At 35.6% G+C, this 12,076-nt stretch overlaps 1 protein-coding gene across 4 annotated transcripts in view; it reads left to right on the top strand.

The window, feature by feature from the left end:
- UPF2 (UPF2 regulator of nonsense mediated mRNA decay) overlaps positions 1-12,076 on the top strand; it is a 48,590-nt gene that overhangs the window by 16,431 nt on the left and 20,083 nt on the right. For all 4 annotated transcript variants that reach the window (XM_015869361.2, XM_015869531.2, XM_015869616.2 and 1 more), the window contains 7 exons: positions 3-106; positions 690-775; positions 5,807-5,915; positions 7,307-7,420; positions 7,647-7,763; positions 10,899-11,084; positions 11,381-11,584. In XM_015869361.2, the coding sequence (XP_015724847.1) occupies positions 3-106; positions 690-775; positions 5,807-5,915; positions 7,307-7,420; positions 7,647-7,763; positions 10,899-11,084; positions 11,381-11,584 (920 nt within the window). The remainder of the gene's footprint in view (positions 1-2; positions 107-689; positions 776-5,806; positions 5,916-7,306; positions 7,421-7,646; positions 7,764-10,898; positions 11,085-11,380; positions 11,585-12,076) is intronic.

Genomic DNA, 12,076 nt, shown 5'->3' with positions numbered 1-12,076 from the left:
AGAACAAGAAGATGAAGAAGCCAGTACTGGATCTCATTTAAAACTTATAGTTGATGCTTTTCTTCAGCAGCTTCCAAACTGTGTGAACAGAGACCTCATAGACAAGGTATTGTCGTAGTTCTTTTTTGTTTCTAACTCTTAAAACCATATCGTGCTTCCTCAGATTGATTAGTGATAAAAACTGAAGCTGTTTAGTCTGTCAGTAACTGAATTTGTTTTTAATTTGGAGGAAATATTTTTTCTCTCCCACATAGTAAACTGTTGCCCAGGTGTCATGTGAGCTGATAATCCTCTCATCCTATCATGTTTTCTCTACCCATTCTCTCAGTCTATAGTTTGTTTTAAAAGGAGTAGATCTGTCTTGGTGGTTTTATATATTTTTTTTAGATAATTTTGGTCTTTTTTTTTTTTTTTCTTCTGTTGCTCCCTGACAAATTTTTCCTCATTTACCTTCCTAAAGCTACTTTCTTTATTCTGCTGGTCTGAAGAATTGGTTTGTATTCTTGCAACTGTACGTTTGTCAGTGTCTATTCTAGACAAAAATAGAGTTTTTAAAGCAGTTTTATGTAATAAGCATGACTCTGTAAATGGTACTCTTGGAAAGAATGCTAAACTGAAACAATATATTTTAAAAGAGAGACAACCCCTCATTTTAAGGTGAAGTATTATATTGACTTTTCTGATTATAGGCAGCCATGGATTTTTGCATGAATATGAATACAAAAGCCAACAGAAGAAAACTAGTACGAGCACTTTTCATAGTTCCTAGGCAAAGGTAAGAAGCGGAGGGGGGAAATATGAATTCACCCTTCTGTTATTTAACTTAACATCTGTGTTTTGTCGTCTTTTTAACTGTTTAAATTAGTGAAATCAAGTGCACGTTCCAAGTCATGTTTGTTGGCTCTCTTTACTCCTGATGTGCACTTCTGGAATGATTTATATGCTAGAGCTCAAAAGAGATATTTAAAAATAAAATGATATATTATATATAATGACTCAACTAAGTACTTTGTCATAGCATTGCAAAATTTTATTAGATAGTTTCTCTTGTTCGGAGCTTGTGAATTTATAGTGGGTCTTCTCATATTCTTCAACAATAAAAGCAACAGCAAAAACTACCTCTTTTCAGGAGAACTTGTAGTTTTATATGGGAATCTATCAATAATTAGAGCACAAGGAAGGAGTATTTCTTGTGACATGCTAGTTCTTCTTTAATACCTGGCAATTACAGCCTTTTATGTTCTGGTATGGAGCTACTTTGAAGTTTGCTTAGGGAAAACAAACAGGAGTCTGTGAGTTCTTAGCTCAATAAATTCATTCCTGTAAGATTTTCCTACATTTTTTTTCCTCGTCTTTGTATAAGATGGACATCATTTGCAGGAAGAGCCTTCCTTTTAGAAATGTTTGTAAGCTTGGAGATAGAATTGATAAATTCTTTAAAATAATGTTTCTTTTCCTTATGGTAAACTTGTACCTTAAATAGGTACAACTTAAATAAGTGCAGTTATGGTTGAATTGCTTTTCTTGCTCCTCCTCATCCTAGTTTTCCTCAGAGGCTGTTTTGATGCTGCCTCTAGCTCCAACTCTTTCATCATCATCTTGGATTTCCTGTTATATTTCACACTGCTTTGATTCCAGTCTTTTTTAACACTATGAGGCAAAGAACAGAGTGCTCCTTCATCATCTTACCAGTAGGCACTCTGTAATCCAATAATTTGTTTTGAAAGTAGTTATTATTTTTTTTTAATAAGTGATTAATTTGTCTGTAGGAACTCAATAGACCAATAATGTTGGTATGGTTGGCTCCAAGGGCTGTTACCTTCTTAATATCTGGAACTAATACTGAAACAACTGGGTCAACGGATTTTTTTTTTTTTTTTTTTTGCAGTTGTTCTTTAATTATATTATTTTTAAATATTAATATCTTAATTTCTTGTATTTTGATGCCTTCTTCTGCTTCCTGCTCTGAAACCCTCTGCACAAATAAGTGCATCAGCCTCCAATGTATGACCATCAGCCCAGTAGTGTATATCTCCCTTTGTTTTTTGCCTGCATTAGCAATGCCTATCTCCAGGTTATTAAACAAGAGCCACAGGATGTTGGCTGAGTGTTTTGTTCGGAACCACAAACAATTGTAATGAAAAAATACCAGCTGACTGCCCCATTGATGCAGGCAATTTTAAAGGACAGCCTGTGCTAATATTTGTTAGCTTTGTTACTGTGTTTGATAAAGGAGCAGTTTTGCTTTCTTCCTTGAAATCACCGTTTACAATCCCTGTGGAAGAATTTCTTGTATGTCTGTATAGCATACGAGCTGCTACAAAATGCTATAAACTGATTTAGACAAAGATACAAACTTTAAAGCAGTGTCATTCTAACAGTATTTCTGTTTTGTGTATCCCTTCTCTGAGCTGTACTGACATATCTTTATTTTCCATTACTGTTGCACAATAGTTTTTACTCATTACAGAAGTTCTTTTAGCATCCCTCCAGGATGGAGAAGCATTATAGGAAAACTTGTTACAGTTAAGTTCTCAATGATGTTTTTTGAAGGTGAAAAGGAACAGTGTCCTTAAAAGATGGAGGTAAAACAGTGTATTTTCTAAGTGCATTTAGTCTCCAAGCATAGTAGATAATGTGGTCTCAATCTGGCTACTATGTTTGCAGCCATATAAAGGTATCGCAAAGCACAGTAATATCTGTTTGTTCTCTGGAGTGATCACAGTTTCAAGAAATATGAAAGCATCATAATTGCACCAAGAACATAGAAAACTTTGAAGGAGAAGTTGTTGAGGAGTAGTGAAAAGTCTTTAAGGTCAAAATTATTATGTAGTGCTGGTAGGGAGCTTTCTTGCTCTCCCTTGCCTTGCGTAGGTTGGGACAAATGCAAACTTAATTTGGCAGAGAAAGGAAGGCAGCTGTTCCTCAGCTGTCAGTAGGCTGGGGTCAGAATACAACATCATTACTTTGCTTTGTTGAATACTTTTAAATTCAGCACATTTGAACTTCCAGCTTCAATTTTAAGCTGCAAACCAACAGAACAGAAAGTCCTTTTTAAAGATTTATTTTTTTTTTTCAATGCTAGTACAAAAGTACCTTTCAGATCTTTGTGGAAGGATTGATTTAAAACTAAGAATGAGCCTTTTAACTCAGGACTATATGGTTTGTACTGAAGTGACAGTACAGTGATTTGACCAACATTGTTTGCAATTTTCGGTTATTTATGTGCAATTCTTTGCTGTCTATCTGAATTAATTTCCTGCATGGAAACACACATAGCAAGCTATGCAAGACTGTTTATTTATTTATTTATTTTTAATACTTCTAAAAAGGTATTTTAAACTTCATATGTGTTTTAAGTTCTGAACTATTTAGGTAAATGTTCAAAGAAGGGTTGTAGTTTCTGACTTATTTTTCTTCCCTATTCCTATATATGGTGATCTGTGAAGCTGAACATGTACTAAACAAAGAGTTTTGTTGTTTGCATTTTAACGGTGCCTGTTCTTAATTCAGAAGTTAACTGCTTCATGAGTGTTAAATAGCTCTGTGCATTCTGACTCAGACATGTAAACTTCTTGTATATCTGTCTTTGTTCAGCTTCCTAACCTGTGAATTCTCAGTAAGAGGGCCCTTTTTGTTCAATTTAAATTGGCTTCTCAACATTTCAGTGGCTTTTTTCTTTGGCAGATAAAAACAAGAGATTTGCTTAAGACAGGGTTTTGATGCCAAAGCTGAATAGACAAATGCTGTTGGCATGAACTGGAAACAGAACTGATGGCATGAAAATTCCACAGTGTCATGTTCTTTCCACTGACCAGTGCAGGTGGCAGTTGTTACCTATGAACACATTTCATTTAGCTGGATTATGTTATGTTTGTGCTTTCAAGGCAGTTCTGTCTTGCACTATTGCTTTGTGCTTTAAGCTGCCTTTTAAGTAGGATCTCAGATAATAAATGTCCAAAATGTGCACTTCAGTCTTTCTTATTAAATTTTGCATTTAAGGCATTAATTGAACAAAGTCTTTGTTTTGTTTGTAAATTGACATTTGAAATTCTTGAAAAAAAAATAGTTAAGTATTTAAGAGACTTTTGATTTTTAATGTGCAGTCCGTGAGATCCAGAGTTACTCAATGTTTCTGTCCTAGAACTTATGTTATCTAAATGCAGGTACCAGTAGGTGGTGCCACGTATACTGCAGTTTCTCCACTTTTGAATGCTAATTTTGCCTCCCATGGAGCAAGTGAACAGATTCAGTGTCTGATAGCCAGTTTTACAGTATTTGACCCCAGGCTTTTCCTTACAATATTTCACCTATTTAGAAACACTCAGATTTAGTATTTTACCCCGTGAAGAAACCTTTTGTATCCTGCAATGAAGCAACAACAATGCACTGTAAGACTTAATTTTCCCTCAGGTATATTCAGTTTACAGAGATGGAATTATTCATCTCAGCAGGCAGCTACTTGTTCAGATTAGAATAAAACCTTGTGCTGCTTTGTAAGAGATCCCACGCAGAAACTCCCTCAATTAAAGTACACCCCCTCAACTCAGCCAGAGTCATTTCTTAATTTAGTTCATGCGTGTATGTGTGAAGTAACAAGACTTTCACTTCTTTTCTGACTTAATGACTAAATGCTTATAAGCCTGGTAGTAATTTGCAGTAGTTAGTCATCCTTGACCGTATGTTCCAACAAGCTCAAAAAATGTAAATACTACTTCAGTTATTGATTAACAAGAGAATAAAACTGTTAAATAGGTAACTGGGATACCTCTAATGTTTCACCAGGGGTTTTATACATTAGCAGAAGGCCACATAGCTTTGCCTTTTTCAAGTGGTGCATTTTTATGCTTCTCTTCCACAGTTTAAACATGGGATTCTCCATTTCTTTGACATTGCCCCATTTTTGCTTTGCAACTGCTGTTGTGTAGGCTTTGGTTTTGAGTTTTATCCCAATATAAAAGAAGATTTTTAGGGTTTATCTCTTATTTACAGTATTCACTCTGAAAATAAGTCAAAGAAAGTATTTGTTTCCTTTTTACAAGGAAAATGTGCTCAAGTGTGATATCTACGGTTTGTTCCTCTGCATTTAAAAGTGGTATATACCGAGTTATGCAAAGCAGATCTGTTGTTCATTCTTTTGTGATCTCATTAATCAAGTTTGAAGGCATTTATTCCATTTTTGCAGCCAGATACTCTGTAATGGGGAGAAACAAACCTCAAGCTCAGGAGAATACAAATAGCATGCCAGAATTCCCTAAGGGAAAACAGGTGATGCTATGAAGTGTTTATGAAGGAATACAACTAAGGAAAGATGAGTGAAAATAAGGAAAGTTCTTACATTTTGCAGTGTTGCAATTAGTGTGATTGCTAGTTGAGGTTGCCACTTCACCCACTTCACATCGTCTGTTGAGATTTCCTTGATGTAATAACATTCCTACATTCATTTACGAGTTCACTGCTGTAAGAATTAAGACATCCTTACCTTCCTAGTTTTGTTTGCTGTTACTTAAAACAACAAAATCATCCCCTCTGAAAAGCGACCAGTAACTAGTAGAGTTCACTGTAAGGATATCTTAATTTTTACATATTTTGAGGTTTCTGAATATTCCTTGTATCTGGAAATTGCTTGAAGGAAAGAGGTCAGATTCCATGGTTAAGATGGTGTTTTCCATTTCAAAGTCATTCTTTTCACAAGCAAAGCAGTAACTCTACTTGTAGACATAAACACTTTTTTATGACCTTGAACATAATTGGATGTCTGTTTTTATAATCTCACTTTATATATGTGTGTCACCTTTGTTTGCAGGTTGGATTTGCTACCATTTTATGCAAGGCTGGTTGCCACATTGCATCCCTGTATGTCTGATGTAGCAGAGGATCTTTGTTCCATGCTGAAAGGGGATTTCAGATTTCATGTATGTCCTTCTGGTTTAGGTTTTTGCACTCAATTTTGCTAATTCAGTAATCATAATACTTTGGGAAAGAATAATGCTTTCAATCATGTAGGGGCTAATACTTAAGTTCAGCAACTCAAGCTAGAGTAGTTTTCTGTCATCTGAGCAGGTTCTTAAATGTTTGATTTGTATATTTTAAATGTTTTTGACTTATCAAGTATCTGAATATACACATTATTTGTGGTATATTTCTTATTTTCCATATTAAATAGTAATTAAAATAAACTTTGTAATGATTGGAAGTTGCAAATCTCAAACGCTCTACTCCAAATGAAGGTTTTAGCTTTCTGTAACTTAGTAACTTGCGCTGGGAATGAGAATTGACTTAATTCTAACCAGGACCCCATTACAAAGTTATTGTTGTAATGCAGCGGTTACTGTTGTAATATAGCACTTCTAACATTTTGGTTTTTACAGTTTTCACCAACCAAAGTTTTCATTCCTCACAAATCTGTCATAGAATCATAGAATGGTTTGGTTTGGAAGGGACATTGAAGATCATTTATCTCAACCCTCTGCTATAGACAGGACAACTCCCACAAGATCAGGTTGCTTAAAGCCCCATTCAATTGGCCTTGACGGACGGGGCATCCACAGCCTTTCTGGGCAGCCTGTTCCAGTGCCTTACCACAAACTGAGTGCTATTTTTCACTCTTGTTCCATCTACAATATTTGAAGTTTGTATAATAGATTTAGTTACCCTGTACTACCCTGTTGGTTCTTTCTGTTTTCTGAGTTTTATGGCACAGGTTTAAAAACTTTTCCATAATATTGACGTAAAACATATATTAGTTGTTCGTTTAGGATTTAAGTAATCACAGTTAACTTTTCCTGAGAATAAGGAGTTATTTATGTTGTGGAGAAATAAAACTGTGTCTTGTTTGGTATGATTATGCTTAGAGCTGAAGTTGAAGCTGTTTTTCACTGAAGTTGTTGGATATCTAATTTAAAACAAACTAACCAACCAAGTGGAAAGCAGCATCTGTCTGCTCTTTGCTAAATCATACTTGGAAAAAGCTGTCAGTGTTCAGAATCTCCATACTTGTCGCCATCTTACTCACGTACTTACTGAGTCAACAAATACAATAGAATCTAGCCAGTACTTTGCTGTGGCCAAAGTGCGATCACAATGGTTGATATGTGCCTGTAAATACAGAGATAGTAAAGAACTCTGGGGGGGTCAGAGTCAAAAGGGAAAGAAGTGCAAGAATTGATAGAGCATGAGAAACTGTGGAAATGTCAAAACACTTCCAAATTCCATTGCTACTTAAGAAGGTTTGGCTGAAGGCAATTTTCTAAGTCGGCACATTTGACAGCTTAAAATCAAGTGGGTTTTTTTATTTTTTCTTCAGGTAAGAAAAAAGGACCAGATCAACATTGAAACAAAGAATAAAACTGTGAGGTTTATTGGCGAGCTTACCAAGTTTAAGATGTTCTCCAAAAATGATACTCTCCACTGTTTAAAGGTGGGTGGTTAATAGTTGTACAAAATATTGTACATGCTGATATTATGTCCCTATTGTATTTCCCTTCAGATAACTCTTGATGTCGAATTTTGCTAACAGTGAAGTTAATGTGCATTTTTTGACTGTGAAACACCTCAGTGGTGTGAAGTAAAGTAGCTAAAACTTACTGCTTTCTGCAGTTAAAAAAGATATTTAACACTTGTGTTTTTCTATAAATGCCTTCCAGATGCTTCTGTCGGACTTTTCTCATCACCATATCGAGATGGCTTGTACTCTGTTGGAAACCTGTGGAAGATTTCTCTTTAGATCACCAGAATCTCACTTAAGAACCAGCGTTCTTTTGGTAAGAGGGAAGTGCGTTGACTTATACGTGAGGGGAGTTGTCATGTACCAAATTAAACCAACTAATTATTTTCTGTGTTTGTGATGTGGTCTGACTTAGCAGGATTTGTGAATAGTGTTTTTGATGTTACAATGTTTGGGTACCAGGAAGTGAAACTTTCCATTCAAGTTTATCCTGAGTGCACAGGGAGGATAACCTCCTGAACTCTTTTAATAAAATCAAGGTTGGTGTGAGAGAGGATGAACCAGTCTTCCTGAAATCCTGCATCCTTGTTATGGATTTGAGCTGAGGTGAACTCACTACATTCTAGTCTGCTCTGCTGATATCAGCCTTTGTAGTCTCGTGGACTTGCAACTGTTGTTATTAGTAGCTTACACAACACTGGGCAGACTCTGATTGTGCCTACTATGAGAATGGCTTTATGAGCATTTTCTGGAGAGCTCCCATTGATTGCTAAATCTGTTCATGATCTAAAAGGGAAAAAAAAGAGTTTCTGAAACAAAAAGCTATTGCTCTTAAACTACAAATAATGTATTTGATGCTATTTGTGGGAAAGCATTAGTAAATGGAACAGGAGAAAATATTTTAGTGGGATATTTAGTGGGAGATGGTGACAGTTGTGAAATATGGTGGTCTCATTGCTTGGAATGACGATTTGCAGTTCTGAATTTGAAGAACAAGTTTTTGAAGACACTAGAGGAAGGGATTTTAAAAATAGAGGTTCATGATAATTGAGATAAGTGTGCAAGTGTTATCCTTATGGCTAGATCAGTACTGGCAAAGATTTAAAAGTAATGGGCTGGTTTAGGGCTCCTTTTTTCTGTATGAATTTGATTCCTTATAGTAACATTTCCTGTCTTGCAAGGTGATCCTAAAATGTGTCCAAGGCAAGACATGTGGTTGAAGTGTTTCAAAGGTAGACATTAGCAGTAGGAAATGGCATTAAATTAAAAGCAGCTAAAGCAGATGCAATCCAATGACTAAACCATTTTTTAAATTAAAGTCTGACTAAATGTTTTAATGTTCCTTGCTGACCTTCAAATCCTTGCACTGTGGCAAGAATATAGATGTGCATCTGCAGTAATGAAAGTAGTCCCTGCATGTGGAGGAGAAAGCAGACGTAGATTGCTCTCCTGGAATGGAATAGTTACAGGTTCAGAGTCTCATTGTAGAGGCAAGGCTTTTAAAAGCTATGTAATATCGTTGCCTTCTGTATGCATCTCCTATCTCACCAAAGCACAGGCTTACACTTGATAGGTGTTTCTCTTAAATCTATAGCCTGCCTTTCTATCCTACAGAGTTAATAGAGCAGCAATTGTTGTGTACTTGGATATAGTACAGTACAGCCTATTTTACGCTAAAACACTGTTTCTTTCTGAGCCTCTTTGAACGTCACACCATTTATTACTGTGGTGCTGTCACAAGACGAAAGAGATGGGTAAATTAACTGCAAATCTCTGTTGCAGAGTCCTTTCTGAAAGGAAGGAGGAATATTTCAATTTTCTAAGGATCATCCAGCTGATGGAGCTACTGTGATACATTACTGATGATTTACAGATTGATCTTTTATCAGAGCAATTTTTATTTCTTTTAAGTCTAGTGAGTCTTTCAAATTCCACCCACTGTATGTAATTACAAAGAAATAAAACATAACACTAACTTGGCTATAGGGTTGGTATGTTAATAAATGGGTCACTTGCTGCTTTGGAACAAAGGTCAGCATTATCTTGACATATGTTTCTGTGATTTAATCATGGTAAAATACCATTTGTGTGTTACACTGTTGTTTTTTGGTGGGTTTTTTTGTTTGTTTTTTAAAGGAATACTTGTCACTTTGTTTTTGGTATCCAAAAGACTGCATTAGTCTTATGTATTTTAGTCCTTAGATTTATTGAATGATGTCAAATTCTTTTTAAAGCTCTAAAGCAGTATCACTTACTATTGTAAACATATGGGTTTGACGCTACCCAGTGGCTCAATTCTTGGTTTGACTTCTATTGATCACATTGAAACAGTAGAATACAGATTGTACAGACAGAGGCTTTGATGAAGTAGTTACTTCTAGTTAGAACTAGAATATATTAACTCACTATAAAAGTAATGCTTACAAGGAAGATAAAAACTTGTTTCTGAAGTGCTGGAACACGTGGAAGGGCAGGATAGCAGCTTGTAGTAGAACACAGCAAATGTCATAAGACAACAAATGTGCTTTCTCCTGATGCATCTAGAAGCCAGAAAAATTACAAAATATTCCAGGCATTACACAATGAGGTTTTGAAACTTTCTGCTCTAAGTGCCTTTTCCCTCCAAAGTATAAACAGTACATAAAGCAATTTCCGTTCCCAATTGCTAAAGTGCTGTGCATCTATTCACTATCTGTAAATTTTCTGCTATCTGACAGGAATTTCCCATTTGGAGAGGAACGCTCTTAGGGAATCAAAGAAGAGGCCATTTGTGTCATAGAAAAGGTTAAAAATGAAGTGCATTAAGGCTGGTGTCATATTGAGACCTCCCAGGCAACAGATAGACACGATCTAGGAAAATTACAGTATTTGTGGTGTTACTGTTACGCAAAAGTGTTCTTTGTCATTGAATTAAGGGTTGAAACCCAAGGCTAGGGAGCTGTTCAGATGTGTTTACATTCCATTTAAATGCCATTGCTTAAACCACTGAAAATTCCCGTAAAACCATCAGTACAGACTTTCTGCAGTTGCACATTGCTGTATGAAATAGGTTGGTATTCTCATGTTGTTACGCCACATATGTCAATAAATCAGTATTTCAGCAATGTTAGATTAGACGTGATTAATGAAATGAACCACTTTATTTGAAATACTACTTCACTGAGCTAAGCCATAGCATTTACGTTTTAAGGTAAACTGTAAATAGGTTTTCAGAAACTTTATTTTTTGTGGTTATCCTTCCTAAAAGTAGAGCTTGTTAAGAGAAATAATACTGTCAACAACATACAACCATATCATCTATGCTTTCTTTTCTTCTCTCCAGCCAAGCTTTTGGATCACTTCTTGCAATCTTTTGTTTCCTTTGTTCCAAACTTAACTATAACAGACTTGAAAGTGGCTTGAGAATATAGTGGATTCACATCGTTAACTGATCTTTTGCAATTATTTACAGGAACAAATGATGAGAAAAAAGCAGGCAATGCATCTTGATGCACGCTATGTTACAATGGTAGAAAACGCCTATTACTACTGTAATCCCCCTCCAGCTGAAAAAACTGTGAAGAAGAAACGCCCTCCTTTGCAGGAATACATTCGTAAGCTTCTTTACAAGGATCTCTCAAAAGTCACCACGGAGAAGGTAAATCCTCTTGAAGTATTTTATAGAGGTGTTGCTGAAAGTGATATACTACAACATTTTGAAGGTTTGGGAATGGGGATTTTCGTAATTGCAAGGAATAGGAATAATCTTGGTACCTCTGATTGTGAAGACTGTTTTGTTTCTCCAAATACAGAGATAGACATGCATTCTCCACATTAAGTACCAAACAGAATGCAACAAATACAGAAGATGTTTGAAGTGCACATTTGGTAACAGTGAATATTTTGCAATATTTATGTGCCAAAACATGAAGCTTGTCTTAATATTTTGCTTAGGTCCTGAGACAGATGCGCAAGCTGCCTTGGCAGGATACAGAAGTAAAAGACTATGTCATATGCTGCATGATCAACATCTGGAATGTGAAATATAATAGCATTCACTGTGTAGCCAACCTCTTGGCAGGGTTGGTGCTTTACCAGGAAGATGTTGGAATTCACGTTGTGGATGGAGTGCTGGAGGATATTCGACTAGGAATGGAGGTATAAAAATTAAATTTGAGTTTAACCCATACAAATCTACTTATGTCAGAAGGAAGACAATAAAGTAATCCTACATAAAAGAAAGAATTCTTATATTCTCTTATGTACCCATCTTTCAGCTGATTTCTTTGGGTAGGTTCATGTAAAAACTAATTAAATAGTCTATAAAGATTCCTAGGACAGTTGTTTTCCTTCTTTGTCATAATAAGGATGTGCAGTTTGTCTTTACGTAGTCAGATTGCTGGGGCTTAAGTCACTTGAGTCTATTCTGTATTTTGACAGTCTATAGTTACAGTTTTCTGGCCAGTAAAAAACAGTCTTAGATTTCAGAACAAAAATATGTTAAGTGTGCATGAATATTTGTAGTAGCTCCTTGCTGACTTGCTTTCATAATTATCTTCATTGCTTTTTAGTTTTGTGTAATACTTACAGCTTGTGTTGTGATGACTTTTATCAGATATTTATACTGCTTTTCTCTTAAAGAAAAAAAAA

Source organism: Coturnix japonica, chromosome 1 (assembly GCF_001577835.2).
Source record: "Coturnix japonica isolate 7356 chromosome 1, Coturnix japonica 2.1, whole genome shotgun sequence".
In the NCBI taxonomy this organism is placed as follows: Eukaryota; Metazoa; Chordata; class Aves; order Galliformes; family Phasianidae; genus Coturnix; species Coturnix japonica.
The sequence above is the reverse complement of the archived record's forward strand: the minus strand, read 5'-3'. Positions and strand labels throughout refer to the sequence as shown.